Below are 17,669 nucleotides of genomic sequence, written 5' to 3'. Positions count from 1 at the left end.
TTTTGTAGTTTTGCGAGAGGGTTGAATTCTAGTTACGGTCTCCGCAGTGGGCAATTGGAATTGGTGTATGTGTGTGCGTTTTAGTTGTGAAACCAAAAATGCTTTGATTTTTCTGATTTGCGATCATATGCCAGACGACAGTTCAACGTAACGGTCAGACAACGCGGCGGGTTTTAGAAGAATCTCGAACTGACTATAACACCAAACAAACTTGAATCAAAACAACACCAAAGATAAGAAAATAAACAGAAAATATTTTACGTAAAGCTAACGAAAAGAAAGCAAAATTAAAAAAAAAAATGTGTGGTGAATAAATAAAACAAAAAAAAAAATTATAAAAACCAAAAAAAAAATTTTTCGAAGGAAAAAGTGACTGTAAAAGTGCAAAATTTTGTAAACCAAAGTCAATTATTGCAAAGAAACGTAACAAGATTGAATCAATTATTGTATTTTAAAGCGGCTTGTTTGGATTTACAAGCTGTGCTCTTTTACTAAAATGTTAGAATTTTATCCAATGCCTACGAATCTAAATCATGGTGCCTCCTTGTATCCCCATCACCATCCCCCCCATCATCATCATGGGCAAAATCATGGGGGTGCCAGATTTCTGGATAACCCCAACAGCAACCTGGCGAGTCAAAATATAAATATCAACAACAATGGCAACAGCAACAACAACACCAGCGGCAATAACAATAACACCATGAATCATCATCAGCAGATGATGGTCTCACCCAGTCTGGGAGCTTGTCCGCCAGCACAAAATAATCATAACAACTCTTTAACCACCTGCTCGACAGCTTCATTAACAGCAGCGGCAGCAACAGCCCAGCAAAACAATTGTCTGCCCTCAAATGCCGAAAGTCCTCAGGCCACAGCAATTAGTACGATAAGCAACAACAACAACAGCAATAGCAACAGCAATCTTAAAACTGCTTTAAACTCTCACAATTCCTGCACATCCGCATCGACGTCTGCCTGCTCCTCCGCTACCGCCCCCTCCTCCTGCTCATCCACCAGCATAACATCTTCAAGCTCAACACCCACCACAACTCCTGCTAATATGCTCAGCTCCACATCCTGTTCGTCGGCCCAGTTAACAACGACCTGTACCAAATTATCTACGGACTGCAATGGACGTACAGGTTGGTGTAAAGTTGTATTCTATTTTTATCACTTGATTCTTGGGTCCCCCAAACACACACACCCACACACACACACACACACACATGCACACACAAAATTAGTTTTCTCATAATTCTTAAGCTTACTTACCCATATACTTCCAAGTGCCGGCAAGTGGGTATGGGTGTGTGTGTGTGTGTGTGTGAAAAAAGGATTACATTTTTTGCTTACCTTTTGCCGGCAGACAGCACTAAAGTTTACTTGGAAATTTTTCGTATTTCGCATTTGGTATAAAAGTAGGGAAAACTTTTCTCCACTCAACTCTTCACTTCATTCTCGAAAGTGTTTTAAATGTTCACCTTGATTTTGTCTACAGTTCTTTGCCCCACCCCCCGCCGTTTCACTCTAGCGCTGTCTCATTTTTGAAATGTGCCACGCTAGAATACTTCCGTTAAACAATTCTTCTGGTTTTCAACTTAGGTGTTGGTATGTTTACCTTAATTTATTTACAAGTTTTTCCCATCCTTTCCTTAGTCCTGTCGACCTCATTTTCCCCATGGAAGGGGGTCAGACAGTTTGGTAGTATTTAAAAATTTCATTCATTGAGGATTTTCGCCAAGGAATTACATAAATCTTGATGGCGAGATATGAAGATGGAGGTGAATGAATTCATAGCGAAAATATTTGCAATTGGATTGGATTGGATTTCTCTTAGCAAATCAAATGGGATGAAGGATGAGATGATAAGAATTTATGGTTAAACTTGCAGGAAACTAATGACGAAGTCTTGCAATGTCATTTGGACTCTAGGCAATTGCTTCCGGAGATAGTTATATGCCAATAATAAATGGTTTGACCATATATTTTTAAAAAATAAAGTGTGATTTTTAAGCATTTTTTTAAATGTCGGCTAGCGCTCTTTTATTTTTGGGATTTTTCGAACATATTCTAGCTCGAGATCATATTCAATGCTTTCTGTTAATAAGAATAGCATGGCAAAGAATTTATGAAAATAAGGCAAGTGTGTGCTGTTATTCAAAACACTTTAACTGGCATGATGGATCTAGATTTCTGATACACCTTTCTCAAATTGCTTAAAGTGCTCTACATACCCAACGACTATAGAGTATGGTGTAGAGCACACCATTCTTTCGAAACAGGGTTCAATAAGTCCTCTAACTCTTCTTAGCGCAGTCAGAGAGAAAAAATGGATGGAGGAATATGGTAGACTGACAAGGTGGATCGCGATACGCCATGTATCTTTATCCAATTAACGAAGGTGCTCTACATACCCAACGACTATAGAGTACTGTGTAGAGCACGCTTTTGTTTTACAACTGGGCTCAAAAAGTCTACTAACTCTTCTTAGCGCAGTAATAGAGAAAACATGGATGGACGAATATGGTAAACTGACTTAACCCCTTACCGACGAATGGGTAGAAAAGTACCCAAGTATAGAACTGCCTTTGAAAAATTTTACCTCGAGTTGGGAAAGAGGTATTCTAATTCAATTTAAATTGGCGTAAAGTGAGCGAATGAAACTACACAGCGAACCATTTGTCTGATTTCAGACATTTCTGTACAAATTCTGAACTCTTCCGACAAAATCTTACGGAAATCGTTCCCAAGTTTGTTCTGAAAGAATTTTTAAAAATGTATGAAAGTTTTGACTTACTATTTATATACCCTCGACCATAGGATGGGGGTATATTAATTTTGTCGTTCTGCTTGCAACACATCGAAATAGCCATTTCCGACCCTATAAAGTATATATATTCTTGATCAGTGTAAAAATCAAAGACGATTTAGCCATGTCCGTCCGTCTGTTCGTCCGTCCGTCCGTCCGTCTGTCCGTCCGTCCGTCTGTCCGTCCGTCTGTCCGTCCGTCCGTCCGTCTGTCCGTCCGTCCGTCCGTCTGTCCGTCCGTCTGTCCGTCCGTCTGTCCCTCCGTCCGTCTGTCCGTCCATCTGTCCGTCTGTCTGTTGCAATCACGCTACAGTCTTTAAAAATAGAGATATTGAGCTGAAATTTTGCATAGATTCTTTTTTTGTCCATACGCAGGTTTAGTTCGAAGATGGGCTATATTGGACTATATCTTGATATAGCCCCCATATTGACCGATTGGCCGATTTAGGGTCTCAGGACCATAAAAGCCACATTTATTATCCGATTTTGCTGAAATTTAAGACAGTAATTTGTGTTAGGACCTTCCAAATCCTTTGTCAATTTGGCTCAGATCGGTTCAGATTTTGATATAGCTGCCATATAGACCGATTTTCTCGATTTAGGGCCTTAGGCTCATAAAAGCCACATTATTATATTTCGATTTTGCTGAAATTTGGGACAATGAGTTGTGTTAGGACCTTCGAAATCCCTCGTCAATTTGGTTCAGATCGGTCCAGATTTGGATATAGCTGCCATATAGACCGATTCTTCGATTTAGGGTCTTAGGCTCATAAAAGCCCATTATTATATTTCGATTTTGCTGAAATTTGGGACAGTGAGTTGTCCTAGGCACTTCGACATCTTTCTTCAATTTGGCCCAGATCGGTTCAGATTTGAATATAGCTCCCATATAGACCGATCTCTCAATTTAAGGTTTTGGCCCTATTAAATGCGCATTTATAATCTGATATCACTGAAATTTGACACAGTGACTTATGTAAGGCATCTCTACATGCGTGTCGTATATGGTTCAGATCGGTTTATTTTTGGATAAAGCTACTAAATAGATCAATATAGCTCCCATATAGACCGATCTCTCAATTTAAGTTTTTGGGGCTTTAAAAGACGCATTTATTGTCCGATGTGGCCGAAATTTGGGACAGTGAGTTAAGTTAAGCCCTTTGATATACTTCTTCAATATGGCACAGATCGGTTCAGATTTCGGTATTGCTGGCATATAGACCAATATCTCGATTTATGTTCTTGGGCCCATAAAAGCCACATTTATTATCCGATTTTGCTGAAATTTGGGACAAAGAGTTGTGTTGGGCTCTTCGACCTCTTTCGTCTATTTGGTCCAGATCGGTCCAGATTTGGATATAGCTGCCATACAGACCGATCCTCCGATTTAGTGTCTTAGGCCCATAAAAGCCACATTTATTATCCGATTTTGCTGAAATTTGGGACAGTGAGTTCTCTTAGGCCCTTCTGCATCTTTCTACAATTTGTCCCAGATCGATTCAGATTTGGATATAGCTGTCATATAGACCGATCCGCCGATTTAGTGTCTTAGGCCAATAAAAGCCACATTTATTACCCGATTTTGCTGAAATTTAAGACAGTAAGTTGTGTTGGGCCCTTCGACCTCCTTCGTCTGTTTGGCCCAGATCGGTCTAGATTTGGATATAGCTGTCATATAGACCGATCCTCCTATTTAGGGTCTTATGGCCATAAGAGCCACATTTATGATCAGATTTTGCTAAAATTTGGGATAGTGAGTTGTCTTAGGCCCTTCGGCATCTTTCTTCAATTTGGCCCAGATCGGTCCAGATTTGGATATAGCTCCCATATAGACCGATCTCTTAATTTAAGGTTTTTGGGGCTATAAAAGACGCATTTATGCGTAGGACCCTTTGATATCCTTCTGCAATTTTGCATATCTGCAGATCGGTTCAGATTTCGGTAAAGCTGGGATATAGACCGATATCTCGATTTAAGGTCTTGGCCCCATAAAAGCCACATTTATTATCCGATTTTGCTGAAATTTGGGACAATGAGTTGTCTTAGGCCCTTCGGCACCTTTCTTCAATTTGGCCAAGATCGGTTCAGATTTGGATATAGCTGCCATATAGACAGATCTCTTGATTTTAGGTTTTGGGGCATAAAAGGCGCATTTATAGCTGCCATAACCTGGTATAGCTGCCATAAAAACCGATCTAGGGTCTTGACTTCTTAAGCCACTAGAGGGCGCATTATTATCTGATTTAGCTGAAAGTTTGTACAACGGCTTCTTTTATGGCCTTTAACATACGTGTCAAAAAATGGCATGAATCGGTTTATAGCCTAATGCAACTTCCCTATAAACCGATCTCCCTTTTTTACTTCTTCAGCCACTTAAGTGCGCAATTCTTACTAGATTTGGCTGAAAGTTTACACAATGACTTCTACTATGGTCTCCAATATTCAGTTATGGTCCGAAATAAACCATAGCTTGATATTGTCCCAATAACATGGCAATTCTTTTCTTTTATCCTTTGTTGGCCTTAAAGGTGATACCGGGGCAAGAGCTCGACAAATGCGGTTCATGGTGAAGGGTAAGATGCGGCCCGGCCGAACTTACCACGCTTTTACTTGCTACGGTGGCCTCACTGTGTTTTAGCTTTAGAAAATATGGAATTGTCACTGTGTGATACCCAAAAGCCATTGCCATGAAGACATCTCTTTCACAAAAAAGAGTCTACACAATTGTTTTAGCCAATATTGACATAATTGCAGTTATTGCCTGTCATTGATGTCATTAAAATGCCAAATGATACGATTAACCCAACTGGGACTGAACTGACTACTAAAGTGGTGGTATTTTTAGCTGATTCCGTATTAGCATTTTATCTGTTAGACTCCACCATAGAATCGTTGAGCCGTATGCCCTCTTTGGTGAAATACATTGTTTTGGTTTTTTGTGGTTATGTGTGAAAAAAAAGTAATCTTATCAGGTTATCAATGCTTGTGGCTGTAGCCTTTTTCAAGCATTTGCCTTTTTGATCGTTTGTTATCTTAACTATCTGGTATTGGGAATTTCAATATCAAAATCAACAGCCACAACAGCAACGACGAAGCCAACAACAATGGTGTGGCAGACTGAAGGATTTAAAAGGGTACCAAGCAGTATTTGTTTACGCAGCGGCATTATGCGCTATTATCACGTCAAATATTTGAAGGCTTTGTGTCATATTTGAAGTGGCTTGGGGTGATTATCATTAAAGAGAATCTGAAGCTGGGCCCACCCTATAGGGGGGGGGGGGGGGGGGGGGGGGTATTTTAAAACGGGTCCTTTAGTTTCGCAATTTGCCTTTAAACCAAAATTCATATTTAATGTACGATGTCGTAATCAAAGATTTGGCCTTAGCATTAGAGAGGTGTTGAAAATGTTCAGTGCTATTTTGGTATGTGTGTGAGTTTAGATTGCCCATGAATACTTGTCGACAAGCTTTCACCGACACACATCTTCACACACTCGCATTCAAATGAATGTGTTGCATGTTTGGCATTTTGTTACCAAATTGTTCAATAGTTGGCCACATTTTTCGACAGACATTTGTTTCCTTCAAAATATTTGGCAAAACTTTTGGCAGACATAACAAATTTACACTCACTCACCCACCCATCCACCCACACTGACATGTGCCATGTAGGCCACTCACCCTTGACGTTCGGACTATGGAGTCACTTAATCTACAGGTATCATTTAAGCCATGGACTTTGCTCAAATAACAACCCACGTTGCCCCCTATTTATAATTTGTCGTGTATGGCAGTATTAGTGGTAGGGGAAAATTTAATTGCCTGTGTTGGTTGGTCAATGCATTCCTGGAAATATAATTACTACATGCATGTATTTAAAATATCAATGAATATTTATTTAACTAGCAAATATTTGCTGATTTTTGTAATAATATTTTAAATAAAAGCAATTGAGCAAACATAATTTGAATGTAACTACAAATTCGACAACAAACAAGTCATGCATTAGGCCGTAAAATTTAGTATTGCCCCCTTATGAGTTCTTTTTAGATGCACTCTTTAGGCATAGTGATGACTATTCAACTCACCGTAGCCCAGAGATTAACATGTCACTGAAAGCCTGCTTTCGAATCCTGGCCAGTAAGGAAAGGCAAAAATAGACAATTTTCCCAAATATTGAAATCAGATTCGTGCTTTACTCCCAAAGACCTTTCATTTGAGCCCCATATTGCCAGAGTCGTAAATTTGTCCCCTTTGGGGGAGGTTTTTGGGGAGAGGCGGCCCCCCAAACACTTGGTCCCATATTTGGGTATCAGATTCATATTCTACACTCAAATACCTTTAATTTAAGCCCCATATTCCCATGGTCAGTAAATAAGTCCTGTTTGGGCGGTGTTTTGGGGAAGGGGTGGACCCCCAGAAACGTGGTCCCACAATTGGATATAAGATTCCTATTCTACTTGCAAATACCTTTCATTTGAGTCCCATATTGCCATGATCGGTATATATGTCCCATTTAGGGGTGTTTTGGGGGTTGGGGTGGTCCCCCTAGCACATGGTTCGACAAATGGATATCAGATGCGTTTTCTTATCCTAAAAACCTTTCATTGGAGTCCCATATTGTCGTGATTGGTGTAAATATATGTTTGGTAGGTTTTAGGGTGGGGCGGGCCCCCTAGGTACCCTATCTGAAATTTGGATACCAAATTTTAATTTTTAGGATACTATATGAGAGCACACAAAATTTCGCTATCGCACCATCCATCTGCGAGATCTGGCATTTCTGAAAATTAGGGTAAGGAGGAGAGTCCGCCCCCCTTCAGAAAAATGTAGTACCCTATTTTCACCACGAGGATCATTAAGCATCATCTGCGAAAATTTCAAGAAAATCGGTTCAGCCGTTTCTGAGTCTACAAGGAACACACAAACAAACAAATCTACAAACAAACACAATTTGATTTTTATATATAGGATGTTTCTTTCAGATCAACCTACAAAATATGCGAAAATTTCGAGAAAATCGGTTTTGCAGTTTTTCAGACTATACGGAACAAACAAACCGAGTCCCATATATCCGTGATTGGCTAATGTGCCCATTTTTGGGGTTTTTGTGGGGGTGGGGTGACCCCCTATACTTCGACATGAATTTGTATGCCAGATTGGCTATACTCCCGCATACTTTTCATTTGATACCCATATTGTCCTTATCGGTCCACTTTTGATTTTGGGCGGTGTTTTTGGGGTAACGGTGGAGGGTCAGCCCCCTTCCGTTATCAGTAAATTATAAAGCCTATTTCTACTTCCTGACCATATTCGTAACCAACTCCCGAATACTTTTCATTTGAGTCCCGTATTGTCATGATCGTCAAATAAATCTATTTTAAGGGGTTTTGGGGCTGAGGCGGCCCCCAGGTACTTGGACCCAAACTTTTTTATGAAATTCGTACTCTACTCTTGAATACCTTTTAATCGAATCCCATATTGTCCCGATCGGAACACTTTTATTTTTGGGTAGTACTTTTGCGATAAGGGGGAGGGTCCGCCCCCCTCCCGATATCAAAAAATTATATAGCCTAAGTATCCTTCCAGACCAACCAAAACAATCTGTGAAAATTTCAAGGTAATCGGCTCAGCCGTTTTTGAGTCTATACGGAACAACCGACGAACAAACAAACAAATATATAAACAAACAAACACAAATTCAATTTTATATATAAGATGGGCTATATCGGACTATATCTTGATATAGCCCCCATATAGACCGATCCGCCGATTTAGGGTTTAAGGCCCATAAAAACCACATTTACTATGCGATTTTGCTGAAATTTGGGACAGTGAGCCGTTCGACATCCTTCTTCAATTTGGCTCAGATTAGTCCAGATTTGGATATAGCTGCCATATAGCCCGATCTCTGGACTTAAGGTCTTGAGTCCATAAAAGGCGCATTTATTGTCCGATTTTGCCAAAATTTGGAACAGTCAGTTGTGTTGCACCAGTCGGCGTCCTTCTTCAATTTGGCCCAGATCGGTCCAGATTTGGATATTGCTGCCATATAGACCGATCCGCCGATTTAGGGTCTTAGGCCCATACAAGCCACATTTATTATACGATTTTGCTGAAATTTGGGACAGTGAGTTTTGTTGTTGAAACTTTGCACAGATTTTTTTTTTGTCCATAAGCAGGTTAAGTTTGAAGATGGGCCAAATCGGACTATATTCTGATATAGCCCCCATATAGACCGATCCGCCAATTTAGGGTCTTAGGCCCATAAAAGCCACATTTATGATGCGATTTTGCTGAAATTTGGGACAGTGCGTCTGGTTGGGCCGTTCGACATCCTTCTTCAATTTGGCCCAGATCGGTCCAGATTTGGATATTGCTGCCATATAGACCGATCCGCCGATTTAGGGTCTTAGGCCCATACAAGCCACATTTATTATACGATTTTGCTAAAATTTGGGACAGTGAGTTTTGTTGTTGAAACTTTGCACAGATTTTTTTTTTTTTTGTCCATAAGCAGGTTAAGTTTGAAGATGGGCCAAATCGGACTATATTCTGATATAGCCCCCATATAGACCGATCCGCCGATTAAAGGTCTTAGGCCCATAAAAGCCGCATTTATAATGCGATTTTGCTGAAATTTGAGACAGTGAGTCTGGTTGGGCCGTTCGACTTCCTTCTTCAATTTGGTTCAGATCAGTCCAGATTTGGATATAGCTGCCATATAGACCGATCTCTCGATTTAAGGTCTTAGGGCTATGAAAGGCGAATTTTTTATCCGATTTTTTCAAAATTTGGGACAATGGTGTGTTAGGCTCTTCGACATCGTTCTTCAATTTGGCTCAGATCAGATCAGGCCAGATTTGGATATAGCTGCCATATAGACCGATATCTCGATTTAAGGTCTTGGGCCCATAAAAGGCGCATTTATTGTTCGATGTCGCCGAAATTCGGTAAGTAAGGCTATTCGACATCCTTGTCGTATATGGATCAGATCGGTCTATATTTCGATATGGCTACCACAAATTCAAATTCAAAATTGAACAATGACTTGTTCTTACTAGACCTCTCAATATCCGTGTCGAATTCGGTCCAAATCGGACAATATTTAGATAAAGCAGCTATGGGGGCAAAAATTATGCATTTTTCACCGGATTGTGACAAAAGGTGGTCTACATATACCCGAGGTGGTGGGTATCCAAAGTTTGGCCCGGCCGAAGTTTTGCTTTTCTACAAATAATTTTTATAACATTCAACAAATATAACTCCAACAACAGGGATACAATTTCAAGTATCACTCTGCAGCATTGTAAGAAAAAATCTTAGAACAAAAACCTCCCAACTTGTTTGTGTTTGACAGATGAAAGAGCTTTTGAGCAACATCTGCTGTTGATGTTACTTTGAGTGACATTGTTGTCACTTTATTAAAATCGCCTAAAATCACAAATACCATGATAAATTTCCATATCCGGTTAGATTTTCTTTGTTCTCTCATGTAAATAGCATAACATTCGTTATGTAATACTCCAGTTTTATAGTGGATTTCAATGATTTTCCATGAAAATCGTTAACCGTAAATCACCTTGCCCTGGTACTGGTCTAGTTTGAGGGAAAAGAGGAGAGCAAATAAAGTAATTGAAATGAAATTTGTGTTGCCCCTATAATGGGCTGGTTGTTGTTGATGTGGTAGCTGTAAGTACTCGTATGTGTATTATAAAAAATCTACCAAAAGCCACAAAAATAACCATAAAACAACAAATGCAAATAAAAAGAGCACTTTAGTGTAAATAAAGCCAAAAAGGTGAATACAGCAAACATTTTTGTATGAGGCCTATAGTAACATATGTTTGATAAATTGGTAATAATGATTGGTAGTACCCTACACCACTACTGTGATACAGGGTATTATAACTTAGTGCATTTCTTTGTAACACCCAGAAAGACAGCTTGACCCATTGATAAGTATACCAATCGACTAAGAATTAGTTTCTGATTCGATTTCTGTCTGTCTGTCAATGTTAATTTGTGTACCAAATACAGATTGCAATTTTCATCCGATCATCCTCAAATTTGGCACAGGCAGTTTTTTTAGGCCCTTCAATATCCTTCGATCATTTGGCCCAGATCGGTCCAGATTTGGATATAGCTGCCATATAGACCGATCTCTCCAATTAAGGTCTTGGGCCCATAAAAGGCGCATTTATTGTCCGATTTCATCGAAATTTGGAACAGTGAATTGTGTTAGGCTCTTCTACAACTTTTGACCCAGATCGGTCCAGATTTGGATATAGCTGTCATATAAACTGATCTCTCGATTTAAGGTTATGGGCCCATAAAAGGCGCATTTATTGTCCGATTTCGTCGAAATTTGGGACAGTGAGTTTTGTTAGGCTCTTCGACAACTTTCTACATTTTGACCCAGATCGGTCCAGATTTGGATATAGCTACCATATAGACCGATCTCTCGATTTAAGGTTTTCTGTCCATAAAAGGCGCACTTACTATCCGATCTCGCCGAAATTTAAGACAGTGAGTTGTGTTGAGCACTTCGACATCCTTCTTAAATTTGGCTCAGATCGGTCCAGATTTGGATATAGCTACCATATAGACCGATCTCTTGATTTAAGGTTTTGGGCCCATTAAAAGCGCATTTATTATCCGAGCTCGCCGAAATTTGGAACAGTGAGTAAAGTTAGGTTCTTCGACATCCCCCTTCAATTTGGCTAGGATCGGTTCAGATTTGGATATAGCTCCAATATAGACCGATCTCTCGATTTAGGGTCTTAGACCCATAAAAGGCACATTTATCATTCGATTTTGCTGAAATTTGGAACAGTGAGTAAAGTTAGGTTCTTCGACATCCTTCTTCAATTTGGCCCGGATCGGTTCAGATTTGGATATAGCTACCATATAGACCGATTTCTCGATTTAAGGTTTTGGGCCCATAAAAGGCGCATTTATTATCCGAACTCGCCGATATTTAGGACAGTGAGTTAAGTTAGGCCCATCGACATCTTTCTGCAATTTAGCGCAGATAGGTTCAGATTTGGATATAGATGCCATATAGACCGATCTCTCCATTTGAGGTCTTGGGCCCATAAAAGTCGCATTTATTGTCCGATTTCGACGAAATTTGGGACAGTGAGTTGTATTAGGCCACTCGACATCCTCCTTCAATTTTAGCCAGATCGGTTCAGATTTGAATATAGCTGCTATATAGACCGATATCTCGATTTAAGGTCTTGCGCCCATAAAAGTCGCATTTATCATCCGATCTCGCCGAAATTTGGGACAATGAGTTAAGTTAGGCTTTTCGACGTCAGTGTCGTATATGGTTCAAATCGGACCATATTTCGATAAAGCTGCTATGGGGGTCTAAATTATACATTTTTCACCGCATTCTGACGAAAGGTGGTTTATATATATACTCCAGGTGGGGGGCATCCAAAGTTTGGCTCAGCCGAACTTAATGCCTTTTTACTTGTGATACCCTCCACCATAGTATGGGGGTATACTTATTTCGTCATTCTGTTTGTAACACCTCGAAATATGCCTCTAAGACCCCACACTTTATGTATCTATTCTTGATCGTCATGTGATTTTAAATCGATCTAGCCATCTCCGTCCGTCCGTCTGTCTGTCGAAAGCTCGCTAACTTTCGAAGGAGTAAAGCTAGCCGCTTAAAATTTTGCACAAATACTTTTTATTAGTGTAGGACGGTTGGGATTGTAAATAGGCCAAATCGGTCCATGTGTTGATATAGCTGCCATATTAACCTCTCTTGGGTCTTGACTTCTTAAGCCTCGAGAGAGCACAATTCTCGTCCGATTTGACTGGTGTTTTGGTATCACTTTCAACAACTGCGCTAAGTATGGTTCAAATCGGTTCATAATCTGGTATAGCTGTCATATAAACCGTTTTTGGATCTTGACTTCTTGAGCCAATAGAGCGCGCAATTCACGTCCGATTTGGCTGAAATTTAGCATGAGGTGTTTTTTTATGACATCCAATAACTGTGATGAGTATGGCGCAAATCGATACGATGACCTGATATAGCCGCCATATAAACCGATCTGGGATCTTGACTTTTTGAGCCTCTAGAGGCCGCAATTCTCATCCCATTTGGCAGAAATTTTGTACAACGGCTTCTCTCATGACCTTCAACACATGTGCCTAATATGGTCTGAATCGATTAATAGCTTGATACAACTCCCATATAAACCTAACTCCCGATTTTGCTCCTTGAGCCCCTACAACGTGCAATTCTTATCCGAATGAACTGAAATATTACACAATGACTTCTACAATGTTCAGCATTCATTTATGGTACGAATCGGACTATAACTTGATATAGCTCCAATAGCATTACAGTTCTTATTTAATATTCCTTGTTTGCCTAAAAAGAGATACCGCGCATAGAACTCGACAAATGTCATCCATGGTGGAAGGTATATAAGATTCGGCCCGGCCGAACTTAGCACCCTCTTACTTGTTTTTCAATAAAAAGTTTAAAATTACCAAACTTTAATTTTCATATAAAAACATCAAGTCCAACCCTAATTCATGAAATAATTTTTAATAACAAATGGGCGTTATCCTGCTGAAATCACAAAACTATTATGAGACCAAGCAAAAAGAGGAGCAATCTTCGTACTATAGGAAGTGCCTTAAGTTTTAATTTTCAATAAAATGTTTTGCTGGGCTCTAAAACCTCTATTCGACCAACAAGTGCGGTGCTCGTTCATTCCCCACTAACTCATTGCACATAACATGTGAACATTCAGTGTGTGTGTGAGAGACTATGTTTACTCAGAGGGGCCCCACATGCAATTGTTTGATACTCTCTGGAACAAACTCAGTCAACACATACCAACACCCATACAAGCAACAGACATTTCTAACGTTCTTCGTTCTTCGTTCGTTAGGTGAACAAACACATACACATTGACATCAATATGTGGCGATGGGTTTAGCATACAAACGAAAACAAGACTGGCAAATAGTAGATACAACAACAAAAAAGAAGAAAAAAAAATGTTGTAGACTCTTTTCTAGTATTAGAGGGAGGCTTAACTGTAAAACACAAGCTCAAGAGTCTTTGCCATTTTGATTTATGCATAACGGCGGGTATAGTGCAAAAAAAATACTCACTCTCTCTCCGTCTCTCTAGTGGAAAAAAAAAACCCAAGAGTATGCATAAAAATGTATGGAGATAAAAAGCATTTTGATTATGGTAAAATTCAAAGGACTCGCTCATCCACATCCGTTCATACATTCGTAGACTTACATGCACAATGTCAACACCAACTATGCACCTACCATTCACAGGCTTGTTGTATGCCAATGAGTTTATCGATGATATGCTTAGTAAATCATATTTGAAATGCGACATGAAAAGCGAAATGCTTACAGTGAAAACGACATGCCACTCATACTTCATTTCCTGCAAACGCTGCATGTGCTTTTTGTTAAATATCAAAAGGTACAAAAAAAAAAACGAGAATGCAAAGAAAACTGTTGACAAAAACGAAAAATTCTTTAGCATGAAAACTGTCTGAACTTTGTTTAGTTCTACTCAAGCACCAGGCAATTGTAAGTTTAAACAGAAATGGTATTAAGCTTTTAACTTTATGAATGGGTTATTTAGAGAATTGTTTAGCAGGAATTGAAATACCTAGGATTAATGAGTGGAAGAATGTGCTCATATTTAAAACGAAAATTCTTGAAACATGTAAAAAGGCCGGGTCGAACTTTGAATACGAACCACCTCCGATATATAGGGCGCAATTCTTAACCGATTTGAATAAAATTATGCACAGCGTGTTTTGTTATGATATCCAACAACTGTGTCAAGTATGGTTCAAATCGGTTCATAACCTGATATATCTGCCATATGAACCGATCTGGGATCTTGACCTCTTGAGCCTCTAGAGGGCGCAATTCTTATCCGATATAAATGAAATTTTGCACGAAGTATTTTGTTATGACATTCAACAACTGTGCTAAGTATGGTTAAAATCGGTACATAACCTGATATAGCTGCCATATAAACCGATCTTGGGTCTTGAATTCTTGAGACTCTAGAGGGCGCAATTCTTATACGATTTGAATGGAATTTTGTATGAAGTATTCTGTTGTGATATCCAACAACTGTGCCAAGTATGGTTCAAATCGGTAAATAACCTGATATAGCTGCCATATGAACCGATCTGGGGACTTGACTTCTTGAGCCTCTAGAGGGCGCAATTCTTATCCGATGTGAATGAAATTTTGCATGAAGTATTCTGTTATGATATCCAACAACTGTGGCGAATAAGGTTCAAATCGGTTCATAACCTGATATAGCTGCCATATGAAGCGATCTGGGGACTTGACTTCTTAAGCCTCTAGAGGGCGCAATTCTTAACCGATTTGAATGAAATTTTGCACAACGAGTTTTGTTATGACATCCAACAACTGTGCCAATTAAGGTTGAAATCGGTCCATAACCTGATATAGCTGCCATATAAACAGAACTGGGGTCTTGACTTCTTGAGCCTCTAGAGGGCGCAATTCTTATCCGATTTGCCTGAAATTTTGTGCGACGGATTCTCTTTTGACCCGGCACGCTTTTACTTGTTACTTGTTTAGTTTGTTGCCGCAAACTCGTCTATTTGTAGCCAACCATCTTGGACTGAATTTAAATTCAAATTTTGTTTCTTTTTTCAGAAGTCGATCACATAAAATGTGAGAAGAACTTTGAGGTCTGCGAGGGCTGTGGTCACAAAATACACGATCGTTATCTCATGAATGTTGGCGAAACGAACTGGCATGAAAATTGTCTCTCCTGTTGTTACTGTGGCCTGCAATTGCATCAGACTTGCTATGTGCGCAATGGCAAGATGTACTGCAAAATGGACTATGAGAGGTATGAATGCAACCACATTTTCATTCCAACGATGTGGACTAATTTTGTTCATTTTTCTCTTTTAGGATATTTGCCTTCAAATGTGCCGCCTGCTGTCATCCGATTCTGCCACAGGATATGGTTATGCGACCCCTGCCCAATTTAATATTTCATTTATCCTGCTTCGTATGCTTCGCCTGTCGCATACCTCTACAAAAGGGTGAACAATTTATGCTGCGTGATGGCCAGATATTGTGCTTTAGACATGATTTGGATAAGGAAATGTTTTTGGCGGCAGCTGCCCAGCATTGTGGCTATTTGGGTTTGGACGATGACGATCTGATGAGGCCGCGTGATGGCAGAAGGGGACCCAAGAGACCACGCACCATTTTAACTTCTGCCCAGCGTAAACAGTTTAAGGCTTCCTTTGAGCAATCTCCCAAACCCTGCCGTAAAGTGAGAGAGGCTTTGGCCAAGGACACTGGCCTGTCGGTGCGAGTTGTGCAAGTGTGGTTCCAAAATCAAAGGGCCAAAATGAAGAAAATCCAAAGAAAGGCCAAAAACAATAACAATAGAGGGGGAGAGGACAAGGATAAGGAGGGCAAAGACAAGGAGGGCATAAAACAGGAAATGGGTTCAGGTTCGGGTAGCGAAAATGGTTATCTGGGCATGGACAACTCCTATGCCACACAACCTTTGAATCCAAACCTGCCCTTTTCTCCAGATGGTAGGTTGCAAAACAAAAAAGTCAAAATTTTTATTTTTTTTTAATCAATTCCCTTAATTTTTATGCTTCGTTAGATTACCCCGCCAACTCAAATGACAGTTTCTGCAGCTCAGATCTTTCTCTGGATGGCAGTAATTTTGATCATTTGGATGATGATGCAGACTCGCTGTCCCTTAACAACTTGGAACTGCAATCGACCGGTTCTTCGGGGCATCATCACAATTCCAATCCCCAGGATATTTTAGCCAACTTAAACAATAACCTCATAAATCCCATTGACAAATTGTATCTAATGCAGAACTCTTATTTCCAAGGCGATTCTTAAGGACATGACCACGTGAGGCAGTGTCAATGTGTGAAATGTTTGAATTCTCAAACTTTTGCAGAGAGAAAAAAAATAGAAGAAAAAAAAAAACAAATTAATGTACGAATTTATTAGCCAGTAACAAAACGCAACGCAAACAAACAGACCGCATACAGCAGAGAACGGAAGCCAAAGCCACTACAAAGCGGAAGGAAGTAAGTCGACGCGGCAACGGAAACGGAAACAAGCATAACAACATTTATTAACTCGTAACAGATGCAATTTTTTCAGTCGATAGTTTTTAGCCAGAAACAGAAACAACAACCAAAATAGAAATTATTGTAAAACGGTAGTTTAAAAAGTATTTATACACACCCCCCCCCACTCCCCACCCATATGCCCCAATTAAAGGATAGTACGAAAGTAAATGGATATGAAAATGTGATTTAGATGAGAAATACCAAAAACAGAGAGGGAGAGAGTAATTTGTTCATACATTTTTTAGTTTGATATGAATTGGTGATTATCGGGTTTATCCCTTGACCTTTGTAAATGTATTGTAAAATATGACAAACACAAAAAACCCACAATTATTTTAGTTATTTATTGTCACTGTGAAATTGTTAAAGCATTTATAAGTAAATATTAAAATATGTATTATTATTAATTTATTATGTCACATGCTAATTTAAGAAAATTCAAAAGAAAAAACAAAACGAAAACAACACGTGTTAGTAATTTAATAAAAAGAAATCAAAATATTCCAGAAAAAAAACTCTGTGTAGTTGGGGTCATTCTGTTTTCTTTTACATAGACAGCCTCTTAAAGAGCAACGATCATAAACCAGTAACGAAAGGCAAAAGTAGAACGGGGCCGACTATATGATACCCTACGACAGCGAGAATGCGTACTGCTGTCAATACATGGAACCTATGTTGAAAA

General features: G+C 39.5%; 1 protein-coding gene across 1 annotated transcript; it reads left to right on the top strand.

Moving 5' to 3' along the window:
• The first annotated feature begins 356 nt into the window (after positions 1–356).
• On the top strand, positions 357–17,079 carry LOC106094544 (LIM homeobox transcription factor 1-beta). The gene is made up of 4 exons (XM_013261764.2): positions 357–1,145; positions 15,519–15,717; positions 15,783–16,423; positions 16,498–17,079. Exons 1-4 carry the CDS (start codon positions 497–499, stop codon positions 16,746–16,748), a joined length of 1,740 nt encoding a protein of 579 aa, XP_013117218.2. The 5' UTR covers positions 357–496; the 3' UTR covers positions 16,749–17,079.
• Positions 17,080–17,669: the final 590 nt, after the last annotated feature.

This window comes from Stomoxys calcitrans, chromosome 1 (assembly GCF_963082655.1).
Source record: "Stomoxys calcitrans chromosome 1, idStoCalc2.1, whole genome shotgun sequence".
Classification (NCBI taxonomy): domain Eukaryota; kingdom Metazoa; phylum Arthropoda; class Insecta; order Diptera; family Muscidae; genus Stomoxys; species Stomoxys calcitrans.
This window is presented reverse-complemented; position numbering and strand designations above follow the sequence as displayed.